This window comes from Aulonocara stuartgranti (genome assembly GCF_965226115.1).
Source record: "Aulonocara stuartgranti genome assembly, chromosome: 13".
Taxonomy (NCBI): Eukaryota; Metazoa; Chordata; class Actinopteri; order Cichliformes; family Cichlidae; genus Aulonocara; species Aulonocara stuartgranti.
In genome coordinates this window covers 749,896-774,109 of record NC_138949.1, presented here as the reverse complement: position 1 = coordinate 774,109, position 24,214 = coordinate 749,896, and the positions used below count along the sequence as shown (strand labels likewise).

Here is a 24,214-nt window from a genome sequence, read left to right as displayed (position 1 = left end):
TGCTTATGCTCCAGTGATGCGTCATGAGACTAAAACACCAGGTTGCTTCATAGCTGTTGAGTAACATATGCAACATAGCATTTAAAATATACCAGCGTTTACAAGGTTTAATGTCCTTGCATGTGTTGTAGCTGCAGTGAGGGAGCCATGCATCGAGGCAGGCCTGGTGAAGGTGTTGGTTCCCCATCTGAACAGCGATGACCAAGAAATGCTGCTGAACTCTGGCAGGGCCATCGGGCGCATCTGCTTTGACAACTGTGAGTTGGTGGGACACTGCTGGCTCCGTCAGCAGGGCGTTCTCAGTGTGCTGATGAGTCTGATTTCTTTTGAAGGCTACAGAGAGTGACAGATCTTAATTCCAAACTACATGATATTCTTGTCATGGTAACTACATCATGTTAGGCAACTACAGATCAGTCATACGAGCTGCTTTCAGAACGTGTCAGGTTTCCTAGATGCAGCGTTGCTTTGCATCCATTATTGCACTATGCAAGATAAAATAACTGCATGATGCCTATTTTTGTTCCTGACTGCCAAAACTGTCCAGATCCTGCCATAATCGGACTGATATAGCGTGAAATGTTATATAGGAGCTAACTTATGCTTTGAAATATGTGAGACTGTCGCCATAAAAGCAGGCACACAGTCAACAACATTACACAGGGTGCGCTGGAGCATTCAAAGCATGGTTAACTGGTGTAGAGTAAGCCTGCCAGTACACTGTCTTAGTGTACTAGTTTCTATGGAAGCCCATTTCCGCCACTAAAAAAAAAAAAAAAAAAAAAAGGATCCATAACTCGAAATTTCGATTTATTAACTCAAAATTTTGAGAAAAGCCACTCGAAGTTTCGAGTTAGCGCTGCCAATCAGTAATCTACGTGAATGACGTCATTTCCTCGTTACCCAGAAGCTGAAGCGTCAGCTACAAATGCTACAGCTAAGCTAGGTATTACATCCAGTCGCACAGATTGCTGAGTGTTTTCAGCCTGGCTTCACAAATGATGAAATCCCTGTTATTAGCTGAATCACACGGTGTTACTATCAGCAAACGTACTCGCCAAAGCGCCAATTTGTTGGGATCCGTTTTTGAGTGCGCGCTCCTCTGCGCCATATGCTTCCGGGTAACAAGAAAGCGACCTCATTCACGTATATTTTTGAGCTCGATAAGAACCAGTCCGTGTACCACAGAACTGCCTCTCGTTAAACGCTTAGAACTTGTCAGCATCCTGAGAAAAAGCTCTGAGATCCATTTTTTAACAAAATGATAAAAATGGATATCTAGAGGTCTCCCACTTTATTCCTTAACACTTATCTCTGTCTCCTACCTTTTTTACCTAGCATACCAGCAGGACCAGTTGGTCCAGAGTGGTGTAATCCCCAGACTCGTTTCCATAATGAGGGCGTATCCTGACAACGATCCACTGGTCAACGTCTGTCTGCTGGCCTTGTGTAACCTGGCAGACATGGGTGATTATTTACTATTTGTATTAAGTGCTGTTAGATGTAGTTTGATCGTCAGTGCTTTAGTGATTACACATGTTCTTTACAGCTACAGCATTGCCTTTAATTAATGTGCCTGCAACCAGTGTTGGGTAAGTTACTTTAAAAAAGTAATTCATTACTAATTACTTAGTCAATATTGTATTTTAAATACTTATCTAATTACTGTGTCAGAAAAGTAACTTAATTACTAAATAAGTAATTTAACCAAATACTTCTTAGAATCCCTCTAAACCTCGAGTGGCAGACGATAGAAATTAAACTCTTTAAATAATGAATAAAGACGGAGACTCTGCAGTACGCAGCGGCAGCATCTCTTCCACAGTGTAGCCTGCAGTCGTTTTTAAGCTCACCTTCAGACGCTTTCTGCGCTGCTGAAGTAAAATCAGGTTTTGCTGCCTAGCGGGAGTTGCCGCGGTGTTATCCATGGATGATGAACAAGGATCGCTCAGAAGTGTTCGTCTATGCTCCGTGTCAGGCGCTTCAGTAGATGACTCGTGCTATGAACAGCAGCCCATAGTTTTTACATATTACTGTAATGTTCTTGTCTGCTCGTTTCAGAAAAGTGAAGAGACGGGAATATGTCCACCTCAAAAAACAGCCACTCGCTTCAGTCTGACAGCTTCCGCTGTAGAAAACGACTGTGCAGCAAACCGGTGTGAAATGACGCGCAGCTGCACTACAGCCATGTTAAAGCGGCAGAGTTTACTTCTACGTTTAGAAGACAAATGATTGAAATGAAATATTCAGCCAGTTTAATTATTTTACCATGTAACGCAAGTACATTGTAAGTAACTGTAATTGAAATACCTAAAAATGAACAGTAATCAGTTACTCTACTCTTTCAGTGGAAAAGTAACTTAATTACAGTAACGCGTTACACCCAACACTGCCTGCAACCCTAAACATGAAGCAGGGAGGGTTTTCTTTTGTGAGCAACATGCCAGAGATAAATGGCTGACACAGTAAATACTTTGTCACTCACTGTGGTAACCACATCAGGCCAGAGTAATCTTTTTAAGCCTTTTAACAGAAGAAAGCATTTAGCATTTGAGTTTAGCCATGCTTTAGCACTCGAACTACTCAACAAACTGTACGTTACAAATGTATTGGTATTAATATGGCATGCACCTGGAGAGATTTAGGGTTCAGTATCTTGCTCAGAGCACTGACCTGTTGAACTGCTCTACCTCCTTAGCCACAGTTCTTTTTAGCTACTGTGATCTAATGGGGTGACTAATTACAGCTTACACAGTTAACATATCCAGGTGTCCCAGAGGGAGGTGGGCTAATACTTCAGAAATGAAAAAAGAACGATTCACTGTGCAGCTGTTCTGCTGTGATTATGATATGTCACTAACTCTGTAGCTGATTACACACCACATGTGTTTGCAGACTCTGCAAGGGAGGCGCTGGCACAGCTGGATGTTGCAGATGTACTGATATTTCAGCTGAAACAGGCCCCTGATGCTGAACGCCGACATGTCATTTTGGAAATACTGGGCTCTCTGGGAGAGAGCGGTAAGGGCATGTTTTTAATCGATCGGTGAAACGTTCTTTTTAGTACCGTGTACTTTTCGAACCTTTTGTTGCTCCACTTCCAACTTATTTGAAACATGCTGCTTTCATCCAATTCACAATGAGCTAATACGTTTCATGAGCTACTAAAATATTAAATCTGTGTTTTAATGTCAGTTTAAATGCGTCTACGACATTTGCAGATCCGTTGTATTTGGTTTTCCTCTACTTTTTACGCAGAGCCCCAGCTTTTCTGGAGTTTGGGTTGTAGGAAGCTTGAGGGAGATGGAGAGCAGCCTTGGCATGTGCTTATTGTTTTCAATTTATTGTGAAATACATTGCCTTGACTTGAACTAAGAAAATGTGTCTCCTATTATGAAAGCACTCAAAGACTTTTACCACATGTGCTGCTCAGTAACAAAATAAAGTCCAAACATTAGTTTTCTTCATGCATATGTTCATGATTAATGGAGACAGTAGTAAAACTTGTTGGGTTGTCGTCCTGAGGCAACTGTTGTTGTGATCCGGTGCTCTATGAGTAAATTGAAATGAATTGTTCTGTGCCACCAGATACTCTGAAACTACAGTTTGCAGAGTCAGGAGTCCCAGAAGCTTTATCCGAGATGATTCGGAGTCTGCAGGGAGGGTCTGACCCACATGACCTCTGCAGCATCAAGATTGCCTCCAACCTAATGGTGTCCCTGCTTTTAGGGGGTACGTAATGCATAGCAACAACATTGTCTTAGTGTAGGTTTGAAAGGAAGAAGTGGTCAGATGACAAACAGGAAGACAAAGTGCTGAAATTGCACTGCGCTGGGATCCACTCACCAAGACGCTCGCATAATGCAGAGCTCCTGAGCAAAACCTCTGTTCCCCCTGGCTTTGCCTCTCATTGGGCATCTACTGTCTGTAAGTAGTTTCCCTTAGTGTTGAGAGGTTTCTTTTTATTTCAATGACATCTAAGAGTGGCATTGCTAAACAGGGCAGAAGCTATGCAAGCATGGTGACAGAGACCACGCTGAAAGTTCTAACAGCCTGGAGTATTGCATCGAATGCTTTTGTTGAACTTTGTCCCAACTCAGTAGTGTGCTTAAACAACTGCAGGAGGACGTCTGTGCTGTGAAAACGTCACAAGTTCAGTTAACACAGATATTGCCGACAGAAATGAGAGACTGGAAGAGGCAGATCGTCGCATTATGAACAGCTGGCTAGAAGCTGAAGACATCAAAGAGGCCTGACCAGCTAGAAAGAGCAGCAGTGTCTTAATCTGTGATTGTTAGAGTGAAGTAACGTGTAGAAGGTGCAAAACTGTACAGACCATATCAAACCTCTGATAGCACAGGTGGTGTACATACAGGTCCACAAGTATTTGGACGGAGACAACGTTTTTCTCAATGTTGTTCTGCACGTTATCACAGTGAAACGAAACGACTCAGATGTAGCTGAAGTGCAGAATTTCAGCTTTAATTCAGTTGAACAAAAAGCATTTTTGACACAATCCCTTTATTTCGGGGGCTCAAAAGTAATTGGACAAATTAAATAGCTGAAAATAAAAAAATCGTTTCTAACGCTTGATTAAAACCCGTTTGCTGGCAGTGGCAGCCTGCAGCCTTGAACTCATGGACATCACCGGCTTTCCTCCTTTTGAATGCGCCTCCAGGACTTTACTGCAGCGACGTTCAGTTGCTGTTTCTTTGTGGAATCGTCACCATGGACAATGATTCTGCGATCATCCACCACTGTTGTCTTCTTTGGACCTGCAGGTGTTTTTGCGTCGTTGTGTTCACCTGTGATTTCTTTCTACCAAACTGTAGGTTTTGCCAATATTGTACCAATTTCTCAGGTGTTTGTTTTCTGTTTTCGCAGTTTAAGGAGGCTTGTGTCACCTGCATGGAGAGCTCCTCTAACTGCATGTTGTCTGTTCGTAGCAAAATCTTCCAAATGCAAGCACCACCTCAAGTCAACTCCAAACCTGCTTAGTTGATAATGAAACAACAAAGGAAATGTCCACACATGGCATTGAAATAGGCTTTGACTCAAGTGTCCCATTGTTTTTGGTCATTTGCCAGAGTGGCAAATGTTAAAGAGCTGAAATTCTAAAGAGTTCATCCAATTTAAAGGCTGATACCTTCAAATAAAAGCTGAGAGTCTTCACAACATGAATATGTTTAGGTACACAGGGAAAAAACAAACTTGTGTCAGTGTCCAAATATATATATATAGACCTAACTCTGCCTATTCTGGATAATGATCATCAGCTGAGACCTCTCTGTAAATGATCCAGACACTTTTCTTTCGTTTGGCACCGACGTCTTTGCAGCTGACTCCTCACTGCTGTCTCAGGTCACTAAAAAGGGAAGGAGACCTCACTAGAACCACATCTCCACCTGCTCCATCACCCTCCCTGCCGCTGCCCCTTGAGCCAAAGACCACACCACTGCCACACTATCGTTGGAATATTCCAGACATTCCTGGAATGTGAGCGAGTGATGATGCAGTGAAGGAGAAACATAAAACAGAGGTGCAGGGCATGGAAAAAGAATGTGAGATTATTAAAGCACGTAGAAAGTTGCAGACAAAGAATATTTGGCTCACGCTGACCTTCCCTGCCATGCTGTGACTCCGTTCTTGTAGTTAGAAGATGAGGTTTGATGACCACATAGCACTGGATTTCATCACAGTGAGGGGTGTGTTGTTTGTTGGTGGGTTTGACAGGTTGTTTACTCAAGGGGAGGGGTATTTTGGTATTTTGTGGTTACTTCTGAAAACGTTTGTTCCTGGGCAAAAGTCAGAGGTATGTTAAAGAGTGGAAGCACAAAAGAAAGGATACCATATGAACATATATTATCCTGTATTAATAATATAGGGACAGAGTAATTTCATGGCATAGCAGGGGTGCTAATAATTCCATTAAGCTTAAGAGATGTTTGCTTTATCTCAAATCACATTGGGCAGATGCAGCATTTATACAAGAAACATCTATGATTGGTTCAGAAACAGCTACATTTAGCAAGTATTTAGTGGCTCATTTAATAGTAAAAAACGGGGAGTGCCAAAATTGGATTTAGTTTCACTCAAAGAGCACGGAGGTAGAACATATGTCTGATCATCTGGCTAAAACTGATTACAGGCACACTTGAATCACTGGTGACGAGGACTAATAACCGTCAGGGAAAGATGCATTTTTCTCTCTGATTGTCCAGTAAATACGTTCATTGTGTCGAGTTACAAAACAAAATTAGTAAATAAAAGAAACGCACTGCACTTGTCACTGAATGTGTTGTGACCAATCGAATATGTAATCTCTGGTGTTGGTGCACTAGTGTATTGATTTACCTAATGTCACTGCTGCATGTGAATCTAAATCACGTTGCTTTTTCAGTTATTTTCAAAAGACTGTTTGTGTGTCAGATGAGTCCATGCAGAAGTGTTTTGGTGAAGGATCAGGTCTGGTGTACCAGGATGTTCTGTCATGGCTCCAGAGCTCCAACACCCAACTGCAGCTATCGGGAGCGCTGGCCATCGCCAACTTCGCCAGGAATGGTGAGATGTTTGTCAAAAGGACACACTACATGGTCTTTTTGACTGTTTTTGACTGAGTCTGGAGAGACAGTTCCACTCTTTACAGCTCTCTAAACTTTTTTTAAGATAACTTAAGATTTCTTTTTCTTGGTTTTCACCCATTTTTTTCCGGGTGAAACATCTCAAAAACCCACTTTCTTCTACTTCCTCAGCAGAAAGGTTCCATCAGACTATCTGTCCAGACAGTTTACAGTTTATACATTAAATTCGAAATGGACGTTTTTTTAAATCTGATGTTTTAAACAGATCAAAACACGATATAGTCATTCTCATTCATTAACAGTTTCTTTAACATACTGTTTTTTGTGTTCAGTGGTATTTAGTGTTATCACGTGATGTTTTTCTGGGGTGAAATGCTCGTACAGCAGCGGTCCCCAACCTTTTGTGCGCCACGGACCGGTTTATGTCCGACAATATTTTCACAAACCAGCTTTTAAGGTGTCGCAAATAAATGCAACAAAATAAAACCAGTACCGGTACCAAAAGAAAGAAAATGTATTTATAACACACGGGAAAAGACCCAGGGAAACCACCAATCTCACACCTGAGCCCCAGCTCTCGCGGCCCAGAACCACACAGCTCCAGTCTCTGTCCCGGGAGTTGGGGACCGCTGTTGTAGAGCGCACATCTCGAATCACCCCAAAAACAACAATTGGCTGCACAAGTTGGAATTTACTTTGAATTTTTTCTAATCCACGTGGAGTCAAAGTATACTAAAATACTCAATTATACCCTAATATTTGGTTTTATATCCCTTTACATATTGTACCTCGGCCAGATGCTTTTGGTAGCCATCGACAAGCTTCTGGCATAATGCTGGATGGATATTTGACCAATCGTCTTGGCAGAATTGATAGTTTACTCAAATTGGTTGGTTTCCTTGGATGAATCCAGATTTGAAATGTATTCCACAAATTTTCAACAAGTCTGAGTTTGGGGCTGTTAGCCTGCTTTATCTTTTCCTAATCCAGTCGTGTTATGTGTTTGGGATCATTGTCCCTTTGGAACACCCGGCTGTGTCCAACTTTCTGTCTTGCTGCTGATCTGAGATGAAGTTACAGAATTGGAGGTAGTCCTCTTTCTTCATTATTCCATCCAGCTTGTACCACTACCACTGGCAGCAAAACAGCCCAAGACCATAACGCTGCCAGCACCATGGTGGATTGCTGGTACGGTGTTCTTAGGTTTTGTTGATCTGTGGAACCAGCACCCCACTACAGGAAGTCTGGATCAGCGCTCTGTTTAAAAAGTCCAGTCTCTGATCCTATGAGCATTACCCAGCAGGCAGTGCAGAGCTTGGATGGAGCCGGTGAGTGAGGACGCTGTTCTAACTGCCTCTAGCCTCCAGGGAAAAAAAGCGAGACCCGAGTAGCTTTGCAGAGCCACTCCTACCAGCCATACCTGCTGCGGCAGCGCTTTTGGAAGAGGACGAGGTTTAAATCAGTGGCTTGGAAAGCTGCCCAAAGATCTGTTTCTTTAAAATGGGCAAAACACTACGTGTATAAAGGCTAATTTACACTACTGCTGTGCAGAAATGATAAGAGTTATGTGTGGAGGAGTAAAGCTGAGCTTTCCAAACCGTGAAGAAAGGTGGGATTGAAGTGCCCCCAGCTTACCTCTCATTACATCTGAGAGTGGGTGAAAGGTTTTATGTTTACAGTGATGCAAAGTGCTGTAACAGAGTTTCTTTATGCGCGTTTGCAAAAAGTAAATCATATTAATTTTGTGCATCCTCTTTTTAACCCTTTGTGAAACCATAAAGGTAAAAATCTGAGTATTAAATCCACATTAATACAAATAGTTCTTACTTTTTTACCCACTCTCAGATGTGATGAGAGATAAGGTAGACTTCAGTCTTTTTCAGGCCCACATCCAGTTTGAAAGGCTCGCCGTTACTCCTCCAAGCATGCCTCTTAACATTTTAGCTCAATCTTTGTGTCTTCTGACCATAAACCTTTTCTCCAGAAGGCATTTGGCTCATCCATGAGGGCAGCAGCAACTTTCAGTCACGGTTGAAGGTGTCGGTTGTGGAGCAAGGTTGGGTTTCTTTCTTTGTCAGCCCCCCCCCCAGACAATGTAAAAATTGCATCATTGTGGACAGTGTGGGTCTCAGACATGGACAAAGTGGGGACATATCAGAATAAATTGTTTGAAGTGGTGATTCAGAAATCTGTAGTTGTACAGAAATGGCCCCAGGAGAACTTCCCAGGTTGTGTAAATCTGCAGTTCTTCATAGATCTTCACTCTGGTCCAGTAGCTTGTGTATTGGTCTGCCCAGTGAGTACTGTCACACAAGTTGTCAGAGTTTTACCCCTCATACTGCTGGATAAACAGCTCACTCAGGGACGAGGTCACACAGAGCTCAGGTTTTCACTCGCGAGGGGGAAGCAGTTGTCTCCAACCCACTTCAACTTGCTTTCCCCCTGCAGGTTGTTTTTATTGCTTACACACATGAACATTCATAAAGCATGTTGCTGTATTACCTATGAGAAATTACTATAACTGGTTACAAAGTGTGATTGTGCTGTGCAAGCATGGTTATACAATGTGTGGTTATATGATGGGAGTGCAGCTCTGCCAGGTTGTTGTTGGTAGAATCTGTTCTTCTCAAGGCTGCTTGTTGCCCTTATCAATGTCGTGCACGTAGTCATGTGCGTGGGTTACCTCGATAGCAAACAGAAGCATTCTAGCTTTCTAAATGGCAACCTACAGCACATACATTAAACCTAACACAAGTCCTGCTGGCACAGACAAACTAGCAGTTAGTCAGTTATTCTACTGCACGAGTCATGTATTTGAGACTGTGTGTATAATTAATAAAAAATAATAACAAAATTAAAACTTGTGCACCAATTCTTGCTTTACACAGTAGAGAGAAAAGCCCCAAATGACCTTCATGTTAATGTTTGTTTGTTTTTAAGTAGTTGGGTTTTGAGGACTGTTGTTTTTCTGTCAGACAGTAACTGTGTGAAGATGCTGGACCTCGGAGTGGTTCCTCACATCCTGACATTGTTGGAGCAGCACGTAGATGAAGGAGACGTATCTGTTCAACATGCTGGACTAAGCGCACTCAGAAACCTTGCCATTCCGGGTACAGGCTTCCACTGCCTAAGCAATCAAAAGAAACAAGTTCAAGTACATTTCATAACCTAAAATGATCCTGAATGTGTTTTGTCCTTAAAATCAATGTGAATTGATAAAGTAAAAGTGAAACGCTGAGAAAGTCGATAATATGACGTGTGTGTTCCCAGCCACCAACAAAGTGCGAATGCTGGAGGACGGGGTGACTGACAGAATAAAGACGCTGCTGCGCTCGGACATGCCCCCAGTTCAGTTCAAACTGCTGGGCACTCTGCGTATGATGGTGGATGGACACGGTGAGCAAAATGCTTAAAATGCTTCAGTTTGGAAGCAACAATTGTTTAGTTTTGATGACATGTGATAACTTTGATTCTTCCCTTTGGTAGAAGACCTCTTATTGACCGTTGGGCACCAAACAGCATACAAACACACTGCTTTCCTGCAAAAATAAACTATGGGGCTAATGTATCAGCAGATCCAGTGAAACACCTGTCCATGTGGTGTAAGGTCTGAAGGGGATTGGGATAATGAGTGCTCTGGGTTTCTGTATGGGACACATTCTGTAGTCGTTACCAGATTTTCACACGTCTGAAACAGAAAGCCCGTTTAAAGAAATTAAATGAAAATATGAAATGAAAGTATGGAAACTTCCATCCAGGCCGAAAATTTGAAGGTATCAACGAGGCCATCGTCAACACAACGCTGAACAACAAAGGAAAAGCACCTCGCCAAGTCAAACACCTGACGTTAATTCAACAGAAATGTTGTGCGAGGATCAAAATTACATTTCACATGAGGAGACCCACCAAAAGTTCATGCTTCACTCCGATTAATGTAATACACAGTACATCTTTTCCCCCATGTACAGCTGGCAGTCTTTATTAACCGTTGTCAAAACAAACGTCTTCTACCCTGTGCTGCACTGTGTGTCAGAGGAAGCTGCGTTAGTGCTGGGGAGAGATGCTGACCTACTCGATCGGATCATGGAGTGGTGCGAAGCCAAGGATCATGCAGGAGTCAGAGGAGAAGCCAGTCGCCTGCTGGCTGCTCTCATCAGACATAGTCAGAACTCTGTGAGTCAGATTCTTCTACTGGGAATGTTTCTCTGCTTAAGTTCTAATTTGTTTGTGTTGGTTATCGAACTCGCTTTGTCGGATGTTCACTTATTATCTTATGATCGGCTGATTCTCTCTCTTTAACAGGAAGTTGTCCGTGAGGTAGCCAGAGCCAATGGAATTCGGCATCTTATTTCTATGGCATCAAGTGAACATGTCATCATGCAGAATGAAGCCCTGGTTGCCCTGGCAATTGCAAGTGCCATTGACATTGGTAAAGCAATTTCAAGTTCTTCGGCTGAATTTATCAGACATGTCAGAGTGTAGTTCTAGTGAGATCTCTCAAGTTGGGCCTGAGATTTCTGATGGCCCAAGAAGCTCTGCAGCGCTTCTAAATCCTAGAAGGATCCAAAGTGTTACTACGAAGGGTTCTCCAGGTAGGAATGAGCAATTACTCTGGAATATATTTGGGAACGTTCCAACACTGGCTTTGGTTAAAAAGTACAAACTATCAGACACTAGTTTGGTCTCGTCTGGAAGTGACTTTGAATTATTTGGTGTATCAAAGGAAGAGCCTGGCACTCCATTAGCAGTGTTGGGAAGGTTACTTTTAAAATGTATTCCACTACAGATTACAGATTACATGCCCCAAAATGTATTTTGTAACGTATTCCGTTACGTTACTCAATGACAGTAACGTATTCTGAATACTTTGGATTACTTAATATATTATCATGCTGTTTACAACTGCATGAATGTACGATTGCTGTGATTTATTACTGTTACTGAAGGTCCGCGGCTCCGAACCGTAGTAAAGGCTAATGGCTGGCTAATACGTCGGGTTCGTAGCTGAAAACTAGCTTTACTTTGTTGTCTGGGTCAAGTTTGAGACAGAGAGAGGCGTTGAAAGGCTGCTTATTGTTTCAGAGGAAAACAGGAACACGGCGTACAGTCGAGTCTTAACAGCTTACTCACAGCTGGGCTCGTCAGGCTCTCTTCTTGGCTGCAGTGGTTGTTATTATATTTACATGCTTCCAGCTCCCGTTTCTGCTCGGTGACAGCTCGTACCTTTTTCTCCCTCCCTCGCTCACAGACACATAACGGTATGGTGGTCCATTCTGCCTGCAGCACGGACTACACGGCCCATCAGGCTGCATGCTTTAGGGCGATGCCTGTAGCATTCGGCCTATTAGCTTAGCACCACAACAACAACAAAAAGGCGCTCTCTCACCCAGGAAACACACAGACGCAGAGAGCGCGCGTGTCACTGTAACCATGGCAACCATAACTCTGCCGCCTGGAACAACAGAACAAACAAAACCCAAACAGTCCTGAAACAGGAAAGTACCGCCGTGGAATCCATTTATTTCAACAAAGTAACTGTATTCTAAATACCACCTTTTAAACAGTAACTGTAACAGTAATATTTTGTATTTTAAATACTTAACATGTATTCTGTTACTCCCCAACACTGTCTGTTAGTGTTCACAACACGTTGTAATTTGGTGTCTGTGGAAGTGAGTGACGTGTAGAGTATCACAGTAGTTTGGGCTCACGTAAATATGTTGTACATAGAATGACCTCATGATTGAAACGTCAAAACACTACCAGCCCATGCACACCCACCCGGGATTTAAAAATATTTTACCATAACCAGCAGGTTGTATGTTACACGCACACAGGTCCTCCACCAGATTCCCAGGACTGAGGATTCCTCTGGACAGGGTCTCGGAACTCATTCTTGGGATTTGTTGGAGCCACTCACCCAGTTTGTCCGTCTGTACCTGGACATCCCACAGTATCTTAGCTTGGTATTCAAAACCAGGGGGCGTCTCCCAGTGTGACCTGAGGATCTCCAGGCCATATTCAGCACAGATGTTTCTGTACACGATGGTTATGGCGTTCCATGTATGCCCTGCCTGCTAGCATCTTGCACCCTGCTGTTATGTGCTGGATTGTCGCAGGGGCACCTTTACACTGGGGTCTTGCCTGGTGTGATAGACCCCAGCCTCTGTGGATCTAGTGCTCAGGGCTTGTTCCTGTGCTGCTATGATTAGTGCCTCTGTGCTGTTTTTCAAACCATATTTTGCTGGCTTCTAAAGTTTTTTGCTGTTGAAACTGTAATTTCTGCTTGACATCCTTTACAAGGTTAACGGTGCAACCACTGCTAATCAACACACCATGAAGGCTCCCGACTTGGTTTGTCTTCTACCAAGGCTGACTTTGTTTTTAGCCTGTCTGTCAGTTTTTTCTGTCCTCAAGCCTCGGCTGTCTGTGGTCTCCCACCATACTCAGTCTTCTGTGGGGCCGTCTGCTCCAGAGCAGGATGATGCTTTAGCGTCCGTGGCTACTGGATGCCCCTCGCTCAGCCCAACGATAATGGGGACCGTTTGGACAATGAAGATGGGATGGCTGCCCAACAGGGATGCTGGTCCAATTTCATTCCTCAACATGCTCCTCCTTCTCATGGCCTGCTCAGCACTGGATTGGCTGTCGCAGCTGTGTCACCCCCGGACTTTCTCGCCACTTCAACACTCCTCCAGGCTGCCTGGCTCCAGCACAGACGCCCTAGCCTTCTCTCTCCTCCAGGCTGTAGCAGACGCATGGCGGACCTGACCACTACACTTTTAAACACTGTTCTTTATTCTCAGTTGTTGTTTCTTTTGCACTCGGCTGCAGCTTTTCAGCTGCCAGCCACACATACACAACAACAACTACCCAGTACAGACTTGAATGCAGAGGAGGCGTGACGAGCTGCTGCAGCTCCAGTGTGTCAGCCTCCCTGCAGTGGCGCCACAGACCTGCCACGCAGGCCGTTTTCCTCTGCCAGGTACTACTACTATTGTCGCTGCTGCCACAGCTGCATCTTGGCGCTCACATGCGGTCATGCCCCTGCTCATCATCGACCACCTCCTCAAGGCCGAGTCTACCCACGTCTATGGCTCAACACTTGGCGATGCTCGTACCGTTTGCTCTCCTGGGGCCTGTGTGAAGGATATTACTCTGACTGCTCTTCAGCTGTTGACCACCTGCACATTTGGTTCAAGGGTGCTGCAGGAATGAAAACATTGCCTATGTGGACAATTTCACATCATTCCTCAAACGCCCGGAACTATTTAAACAGCTTGTTGTATATTGTAATCTATCAACTCCCAAATCCTGCAATAATTTCTTAAATGAATTCTTTTATCTGTTATTGTTCATTTTGGTAAAAGCATCTTGGTAGCTGACTTTACATATTCATGGTGCCTCTAACCGCACTACCACAGAATTTCTTAACATTGCAAAGGCGTTTAATTTAGTGCAACATGTGGTGGCCACACACTGGACACAGGTTTTACTTTTGGCTTCTCTATAAGCACTTTGTACACGTCTGATCACAAATGCATAATGTTTGACACCGTTGTGCGTCCAGTGTTGTCTTCCCAGAGAAAAACGATTACACCTTGCATCTTTAATGAGCACTCAGCAGCTCAGTTTTCTGCTCTCTGACCTTACTGCATCAACAACTACCTTTTCAGATATCAGTGACTTAATGAATTGGTTGAATAATGTATGCTCACCATTTCTGCATCATGTTAAAATTCAGATTAGTCCAAGTTACAAATTCTTCCCGCTGGATCAGTGATCATATCCGCCACCAAAGAGAAAATCTGAATGTAAGTGGAAAAAGACTCCTCTCCATGTTAACTATCTCCTTATGATGCAGTTATTAGTCACGCTCAACCAACTCAGCTTAGGCCACGTACACGGGGGTATTTCTGAAAATGGAGATTTTCAGTTTTAAATTTTTTTAAATCCTGTCCACACGTGCAGTTTTGAAAAAACATCTCCATCCACGTGTAAACGCTAAAACCAAAGTCAAACGCTCATGCCAGATCCTGACTGTGTGAAATGTTGGCCAATCAGAAGTCTAGAAGCCCGGGAGGGATCCTGGCTCCCCCTTAGAGAGAGAGGTGCCACTGAGCGCTGGTTCCACAGATCAGCACACAATACAACACAATAATGACCTGTTGCAATTTAGCAAAACACAAGATGTTTGATGTCAATACTGAACAGAGATGATGTCCATCAAAGAATATATGTTTACCTATTTTTGCATGTCTGTAAACAATGCAGAGTCTATGAAGGATCCATTTGGGGAGGCAGACCTGTTACCCATGCTGAAGAAGATGTTGGAGGATCCTGTGGGAGCGGTCGAGGTCAAGTTCAGTGCTTTAGGTCTCATTTGCAGCCTGGCTAACTCCAGTATGTGTCTGATTTTAAAGCAACACATAGAAATTGCAGTAATTCTGTCCAGTGGATGTAGAATGATAAAGCTGTGATGTCAGTGTCAAAGGAGCCACAAAAATGCAGCAAGCAAACCTCGTGTGCACCTTTTAGCTTACAGCTCAGTGTCACAGAGATTAAATCCCCACAGGCAGGTTACAGGAAGTATGAAATATGGAGGCCCGAAGAAAACAATAAAATCCAAGATTCAGCAGCACTGAGTCCTGTTGCTCTTAAATCTACGTTCAGCTGTTTAGCAGGAGCGCGGCGGGTGCTGCTCGCTCAGATTTGAAGTTTAATTTTTCACGCAGAGTGAACGGCGGACGCTGATGTTTTTGTCACATTTTACAGAATCAAAATTATGTCAGTACGTCCACGCTGTAAACGCTGCACGGTCGTACTCTCTCCATCACTCCATGTTATCCATTGTTGATCTGCACACGTCTGTTGCTGCCACAGACGCCGCACGCTCGCCACTGGGATGAGACGCTCTCACAAACACAATCACGGTTTAGTAACGCAGCGTGCTTACGAGAAAGTAACAGGAATATAATTACTTTTTTACAATACTGATTCTTTACTTCACTCATTACGTGAAAAAAGTAATTGGATTACAGTAACACGTTACTTGTGTTACTGCTCAACCGCTGCTCAGGAGACACTGAGCAGCATTCACCCAGGAAGCACAGGAAACCAGAGCTAGGAGATATAAAGCTATGTGGGACAACAATGGACAAGGGGAGACTGAGACAGTGTAACCAGAGAGGAAATGTAGTTGAAGACAAAGAGAAAGTAATTATAAACACAAAGTCGTGATTAATTTAACAGAAGACTTAAATAACAAGACTAGAAAATAGACCATGAAGTCCTAATGAAGACAACACCCTTCAACCCCGGGGACCATGACAACGTCACGAGTGTCACTCAGCTCTGTGTTTCAGATAGCGATGTTAATAGTAACAGGACACGAAGGCCATTCAAAATGGTTATTAGATATTCGGTTTTCTGAATTTCCAGTAGTAGTAGTGTGTTTACATTGGTGCCAATTTGGTGCAAAGTTGTCTTGGTTGCACAGCCTAAATGTGTTTCTCAGCCCTGAATGTTTGTGTAGCTACCTCGTGTACTTAAATGGTGGAAAAAATAAAGAGAATTTAAAAAGCAGAATTTTCATGCATCCTCAGCTATTTCAAAGACTTTTTCATAGAACGGCAGCATTATTGTAGAAAAATGGCTGATTCTTAGGGAGCCAGGTTTGAGCGTGTCACAGGTGACTCAGGTGTGTAATGTATTCAAACCAAGCTCTAAAGAACACAAAGTCTACTGTACACCCAATGATGATCAGAGAATATGCTACAGTGCATCTGCATAATTTGATCTGTTTCAATCAACCTCTTACTTTTCTCTTTTCTTTCTGTTCTTGTGTGCTCCAGGTGTCATGAAGGAGGCGTTGAACTCTGTGAATATGAAGGAAAGCATCAGTAAACTCACAGATCATAGCAGCAGTAAACTTGCCTCACAGGCCAGCTCCATACTGACCCTCCTGGGTGACACCAGCTAAACCAGCATCCTGCAGCAACAGGGACCCATCAGCTGTATGGATTTATCGAGCTTATTCAGTGGCATACTTAAACGACAGATATTTTACTGCACAAATATTGCAAAGTATTGAACTGGCTTCTTGTCACCTGTTCTGTAAAAATGAAGGGCCCTTTTTAGTCCCGGTGTGTGCATGTGTGGCAGGCAACAGATTATAGGAGTATTTGAGTTACGTGTTTGATTTGCTCAACATTATCTTTACACTGCACAATTCAGACATCATCTAAGCTCATTTATTTAGGTTTTCCTGTGAGTAGTAATGAGACATTTATGAATCAGATGGTCTGCAATGAGTATGTATGTGGGGCTCAAAGGTAACGACTGAATGAATAGCCACAGAAAAAGTATCCAGTCTCAGGCAGTCATGTACCATGACTAGCAACATCGTAGACATTTCACAAAGATAGCAAAAAGAAAGGGTAAGAGGGCAGGTGAAGTTAACTGGAGAACACATGTTAGGTGCACCGAGTTCTACAGTATTCTGGACCAAAGGGGATGGATGGAGAAATTTACTAAGAGCCACCTGATGGAGGCACAGGTGTGGAGGGCACACAAAAGTTACGAATAAAACCTCAGTGCTAATATCTGTAACTCCAGTACCCGGTCATTGGCAAAGATTTTATTATAATATATGTTCATGTTATATAAAGTGTTATTGAATATCACTGAATGCGAGCACCACAGTGGTGCAGTGGAAGCTCTTTCTGCGTTGCGATTCCAGGCTTGTAATCTAATCCAAGTGCTGCACAGGAAGTAGGATGTCAGTAAACGGTACCAATAATTTAAGAACAATTGAAATACTCGGGGGGGCACTCTGGACAGGACCCCAGCCTGACGCAGAGATAAGTAATAATGTAGAAATGATCATATTAAATGCACTGGGGAAAATGGGACAAACTGGAACTAGTCTGAAGCCGAGAAAGCTGATGAGAAGAGGAATGTGTTTGGGTGAACACAAACCAAGCATTTATAATTCTCAAAATTAATGTTCTAATTACAAGAAAAAGATGAAGAGCTGCCAACAGTGCTGGTTAGGGCGGGAACATGCTCAGACTGAGGAAATGCACCAGTGAGTATTTGTGCTATTGAGGCCTTGACAGCCTCCTGATATTTGTTAAAATTTCATAAGACACTGCAAGCTCTCCTGCACTGAGTGCCCTTCATTTAAGGCGGTATGACCTCAAAGGACAGCAGTGCAGACAGCGTTAAACCGATGTAGAGATAGAGCCTCACACTTCAGCACATATTCTGCAAATGGGCCAAGCCAGCTGATCACAAACGAGAGAGTGCAGCATGGTCACGACTCTTACTTCAGCAACCTTGATTTTAAAAGGCTGGCACGTGGTGAGAGAAAGTAGCATCCTCAGCGTTGCATGTACACACAGATTTGACAAGTAAAAGAACCAAATGAAGCGTCTCAGCTCGTATGACCGACGCACGTGCTGGTGAGCCGATACTAACGGGGAACAATCATAAAATCACCAAGAATGAAAATATTAGTCAGGTAAACGTTTCCGTGAGAAAGCCAAGAAAACCTTTGCTGGGCTCTAGCAGCTTGTGAACAGGGAATGGTAATTCCTCAACAGGTTGACCAGCCAGCTTTGCAAAGTATGGAGAGAGAACCCTGCTGTTAGATAACTGCCACTTCTAATGTGGCCATCGGTCATGTGCGTAGTTGTCTGTCTCTGTGTGACTGGTGACCTGTTCAGGGTGTACCCCGCTTCTCAACATATGTGGGATAAGCTCACACCCACCACGGCCCTAAATCGGATGTTATTGAATATGCAGCCAGAATAGTTCACCAAACAAACGGACCTTTTTCTCAATATCCCGAAGGTGAAGAAGTGACGTGTTTGCATCACTGATTAAAAGAAACTTTGACGATATCAAGGAACTTGTTTTGTCATGCCGGTGATATGAAGTGTGATGATTCTGAAGCAATATTGTTTGACCTAAAGTAGTTTTATTTTAATTACTCCAGTAACAAAACGACCTACTGGATAAGATTGTGATGTACAAGTGAATGTGCAATGCTCTGGTTTGTCTGTATTGTGGCAGCTGAGGTGATGTTTCTATTTATTTTCTGATAGGTTGAACCTGTTGAAGATGACACAGTCTACGTTTTATAATAAGCCTGTCAGCTACTATCAAACCAGGCTGTCTGTAAATCACCAGTGATATTCTGATGAGTGGACTCAAACATTAAAACTTGCTTTATGGCATATACTCTTCCAATAAGAACTGCAACAGATGTGAAGGATGAACATACAAATAACAGCAACAAAGGAAGAGCCTGAGAACAGCCTCTGGCTATGAGGTGTGTGTTTCTGAAAGATCACATTTATCTTCTCAATAGTTTTATTTATATAGCACCAACTGAGAGTTGCCTCAAGGCGCTTTACATCTTAAGTTAAAGACCCAGATGAACATGTCTTGATGCATGCGCAATCATCGAAGTAAGGATAGTTGACTGTGTTCCTCTGGACGTAGCACTTTTTGTTAGTCGGAGAAACTCATCCAGGTGACGTCTTCAGTCTCGGCTGACTGCAGGTTTCCCCGATAAAAAGAAACAGTAACATTTGTGTAATGACTGAAACCAGCACCACTGATGAACAATGGCTGTGAGGTCAGTTTCTCGGTCATTGATCAACAACCACTCATCGACGACCACCATTCACAGAGAGTTGGGGAATGTCTGCAATCACAGCATTGTAAGATGGTGACAGATGTCTGTGAAGGTTCTCAGGTCATCCAGGCTATCGTAGTCTAGGGCGCTTGGGAAGAAAAACGTCTGGACTTCTTTAAGTTTCTTGAAGATGAAGTCCAGATGCTTTTCTTTCCAAGCTCCTTATAGGGACACATGTACCCTTGATGGTCTTTCCCTTTTCACATAAATGTCCTCCTTGATTCCTCGCTCAAACCAGCGCTCCTCCCTGTCCACGGTCCTCGTGGTCTTTGATGACCATGGCAAAACTATACCAGGACATTTGATGTTGGTTTTTCTTTGAATTTTGTTTGTGTTATGTCACAGTGCTGGCTGAAGCACTTAACATATTTAGGATTGCAGTCATGTTGTCTGACTTATAGAAAAGCTCTACGATTGAAGACTTCCTAGTGGTCATGTCATGTTTTTGTAACTAGAAAAATTAGAATAGAAAAAGGTAGCATAAAGACTTTCCCAGAGCACGATGGGAACGTCCGATCAGCAACACAGCTCATGCTAATACCGCTCAGTGTTACAGAAACATTTATATATAGTTAAATAAAAGATCCAAATCATTTTATTTCAAATGGATGCATTTGTAGAATAAAAAAAATACACAACAAATGAACTGCCTGTTGGACAAAGTCACTGTTCTGCATTCTTGTAGGGTCTACCTTACAATATAAAGTACCTTGAGGCGACTGTTGTTGTGATTTGGCGCTGTCTAAATGAATTTACTCTCATCCATGTTTTGAATTTTACAGATTACTCAACAGACTAATGGGGCTCGAGCATAGCAGCAATATCCATACCTACAACCCATTTTAAAGGAAGCACAATGTGAAGAAGATATTCAATACACTGCACTTTTTAACATTTGTATATAAACTAAACATTCTTATGTAGTAGCAACACTTTTTCAGTGTGCATCTGTAGCTGGGTCATTTTGGGGAGTGGCTAGCATGTGTGTTCTGTACAACATAAAGTGAATAATGTGCTGATGGGCGTGAAGCACACTTTTGCTGTGATGTTTAATGTAATATTTGTGTGAAAGTATGTTCTGGATGTAACTACAAATCACTCAACATGCGTGAACAGATCTGTATTTATAGGGAGGGCATTTTTTTGGCCTTTTAGAAGCTTTGTTCTAGAGTGAAAACAATAAAGTTATACAGTGTCTTCCTCTATTTTGTTTCTACGGTGTCATTTTTTTCAGTCATGTTATGGGTTTTAGGCAAAACAACAACAACACACAACAAAATCTGAAATCTAAGAAAATATCAGAAACTGAACAGAAACAACTCTTTGGCTGGTGTGAAATGACCTGTGTTTCTGAAGAGGCCAGAGCATGATACACACTGAACATACAGCTGAAGCTCTGCTGACGGATCTATACATACGCTGCTTTCATCTATGGCTAAGCACGTTTTCTGACATTCCAACATTCAATTCAATTTTATTTATAAAGCACCAAGTCACAGCAACAGCTGACTCAAGGCGCTTCACATTCCAATGGTTGCATCCTGAGAAACTGAGGGTTCATTATCTAACCCACAGGCGTCAAACTGCAGGCCGCGAGGGCCGGTGTCCTGCAGGTTTTAGATGTGTCCTTGATCCAACACAGCTGATTTAAATGGCTAAATGACCTCCTCAACATGTCTTGAAGTTCTCCAGAGGCTGGTAATGAACTAATCATTTGATTCAGGTGTGGGGACCCAGGGTGAGATCTAAAACCTGCAGGACACCGGCCCTCGAGGCCTGCAGTTCGACAACCCTCCAACCCAAGGACACAAAATACAGACTGGAGAAGCCAGGGATCAAGCCTTCAGCTTTCCAAAAGTAAATGATATGCACTAACTCTTGAGCCACAGCCAGCCTAAACTGTACTGACTTAAGGGGCTTTATATTATAACATAAAGACCCTACAATAATGCGGAAAAACCCCAACAATCAGATGACCATCTATGAGCAAGCACTTGGCAACAGTAGGAAGAAAAAACTGCCTTTTAACAGGAAGAAACCTCTGGCAGAATCAGGCTCAGGGGGAGGGAACCCTCTGCCATGACTGGTGAGGGGACGAAGACACATTGTGGAAGAGAGCCAGAGGTTAATAAGAACTAATGATGAAACCCAAAGTGGTGTAAATGGACAGGTTTTAATATATAGTGCTTTTCTACTCTGCCTGAGCACTCAACACTACAAACATGCCTTATTCACCCATCGATACCAACACATTTATGTGTACAAGTTCTTTCTGTCTAACATATTGGTGAGCGACTTCAGCATTCTGCCCAAGGACACTTTTGAACGCAGACTGAAGCAGCCGGGGATTGAACCACTGACCTTTCAACTAGTGATGGGCAGATGAAGCCCCATGAAGCACTGAAGCTTTTCATCCAATTGGTTCACCCCAACGCGAAGCTTCATGAAGCTTCATTTGCTCTAGCAGGACACCTACTGGACGTAAAAATAATAGCTGGCATGAATTTGAAGAGTGTGCACACAGCCTGTAAATGTCAACAACAAAAGGAGTGTGTAAAACATGTATATTGTAGTGATGGCAGTATACTGTGTATATTTATAGTGGCAGTATGGAAAATGATTATTTGGAAATGCTTGAAATGGAAATGATCATTTCCTGTGAGGTGAGGTGTGGTTGGGGTGTGGACAGTGGTTGTGCTTTTCTAACGTTGAGGTATGGACAGCTACACACTGAGGCTTTGAGCCTCAGTCCTGCCTGTTCACATTTTATTCTGTAAAAACTAAATTTTCACTGCTTTTATGACCTTTTTAGTGGGGAGAACATAGCTAGGATTTAATGATTTAACAAATCTTTTGAATCCTTTGTCCTCCACAATGCTAAATGGCTGTGAGTCCTCAATCACCATGCTGACCAGGTCTTCATCTATTTGAGATTGTTCTCCTGAGGAAAGACAATAAAGATAAAGCACAAATATAAATATCACACACGTAACTTATAACAGTTGTATAATATTGTTATATCATTTAGTAACATTACTGCATGCTATATTATCATGGCATTTGATGGCTCACCTGGTCTTGCTCCACGATCGGTGTCCCCCTTATTCTCATGCAAAGCTCTGTAGTGCCTAAGCATGGATGTTGTTGTTATATCCCAGCTCCCTGGCACATAGCAAACACTTCACCTTGTACAAAAGTCAAGACAGCTCAACATAAATTGTATTGCACCATCAGTATCATGACAATACATCTTCTGTAGAAATTTACATACCTTGTTGGGAGGAATAAGATCAAAATGTTCCCACACAGGGGAGGACATCCTCCTCTTCTTAGCTGGCTCCATTCTCTCCTGACTTTCTCTCCTCACTCTCATAAACCTCCAAACTGTCTCCAAACTCTCACTAACCGCAACTCTCCATCAAACACCCACATTTTGAATGAAGTCTGAGGGGTTTATATCGCTGTCATATCTCGCGGCAAAGTTCGAACCACTTCATGAACCAGTCACGTGGTACAGCCGGGCAGCGAGGCTTCGGACGTCATCATTTTCAGCTCCTCCCATAAATGAAGCAAGCCTCGATACGCGCTTCGCGGAAACGCCCCCTCCATTACTCGACACACGCTCCGAAGCCTCGATACAGAACGTCACATCACTACTTTCAACTAGCAGATATACCATGCTACCACTAGAGCCACACTCACCCCGAACAGAGCAGACGTGTTCTGTTGTGCTCTGTTTGGGTGATGGCACTATGAGGTTTTTAAGATATTGATTATTCAAGACTTTGTAACTGAGGAGAAAGATTTTAAATTCAGTTCTGGATTTAACAGCATTTTTTTAAGGGGGAAAAACTCTCTACAAAAAACTGTTGTGTAGCTTTCATTTCCGTGTATTTTTGTGGATGTTTTATGTTAAATAAATAGTATTTACATTACAATTCTCAGAAAGTACTGTTATTATTCAAATGTTATTGGATAATTTAATGTGAGAAATTGACCGTGCCTTTTGCTCTGTGACAGCCGGGATAGGCTCCAGCCCCCACCCCACCCAAGTGGAACAAAATGGACTGACTTTAACCTCAGAATTCTGCCTTCAATGTCAGAATTCTGACTTTTTATTCATAGTTCTGACTATTTTCTCAGAATTCTGGCTTTAACCTCAGAATTCTGCCTTCAATGTGAGAATTCTGACTCAGAGCCACCCGTTTTCACTCCTTGGCTCATGTGATTAGGTAGAGGATCATGGTAAATGGTAAATAGTCTGTATTTATATAGCGCTTTACTAGTCCCTAAGGACCCCAAAGCGCTTTACATATCCAGTCATCCACCCATTCACACACTGGGGTGGGGATACTCCCACTGGGTTTAAATCTGGGACTGTCCACCATTTGACCTTAGAACTCAAGAAGCTTCTCGGATGAGAGGTGAAACGTCTTCATGCAACTTAAAGAAGTCCAGCTCCTTAAAGCTCCTTAAACTATGATGACCTGGATGACTGAGAAACTTCACAGACACGGCACCTTGTTTGGTTTCCCCATGTGCTCGACGTGCTCGTCATTACACCACTGTAAACTGTCCGGGTCTTCTTTGCGTCCTCCAGAGTGCTGAGGTTAATTGAAATATAGCTACAATTATACATATTTTTCTTACCTTTAAAGGTGTCAAGGAGTAAACTGGTGGAGATGTTTTCAGTCATCAACATGTGTGCATAAGCAGATGATAATGAAATCAATAAAGACTAACATTATCATCAATAAGTAACTTTTTGAAAAATACCTCATTAAGGCTTATTTTTAACCTGAATATTTAAAACAGCTTAGGCTGCTGCCCCCGCGGCCTCGGATAAAGCGGATGAAGATGAATGGATATTTAAAACAAACTAAACAATATATAAATGTAAAAAGTCAGTGCTGAAAAATTCCTCTGT

The 24,214-nt window shown here is 42.7% G+C and overlaps 1 protein-coding gene across 4 annotated transcripts in view; it reads left to right on the top strand.

The window, feature by feature from the left end:
- Positions 1 to 20,492, top strand: part of LOC309720193 (rap1 GTPase-GDP dissociation stimulator 1-B) — a 28,221-nt gene extending 7,729 nt beyond the window's left edge. Inside the window, exons 4-15 of one of the 4 annotated variants that reach the window (XR_014280429.1) lie at positions 132 to 257; positions 1,339 to 1,467; positions 2,896 to 3,021; positions 3,589 to 3,732; positions 6,430 to 6,561; positions 9,557 to 9,691; positions 9,852 to 9,977; positions 10,615 to 10,754; positions 10,884 to 11,010; positions 14,856 to 14,984; positions 16,436 to 18,918; positions 20,070 to 20,492. Coding sequence is in view for 3 of the 4 variants with exons in the window: in XM_082556862.1 (XP_082412988.1) it covers positions 132 to 257; positions 1,339 to 1,467; positions 2,896 to 3,021; positions 3,589 to 3,732; positions 6,430 to 6,561; positions 9,557 to 9,691; positions 9,852 to 9,977; positions 10,615 to 10,754; positions 10,884 to 11,010; positions 14,856 to 14,984; positions 16,436 to 16,563 (1,442 nt within the window). In the remaining variant the exon portion in view is untranslated. Of the gene's footprint in view, positions 1 to 131; positions 258 to 1,338; positions 1,468 to 2,895; positions 3,022 to 3,588; positions 3,733 to 6,429; positions 6,562 to 9,556; positions 9,692 to 9,851; positions 9,978 to 10,614; positions 10,755 to 10,883; positions 11,011 to 14,855; positions 14,985 to 16,435 lie in introns of all 4 variants that reach the window. The other 3 variants (XM_082556862.1, XM_082556863.1, XM_082556861.1) reach the window with 3 other exon arrangements.
- The last annotated feature ends 3,722 nt before the right edge of the window (positions 20,493 to 24,214 follow it).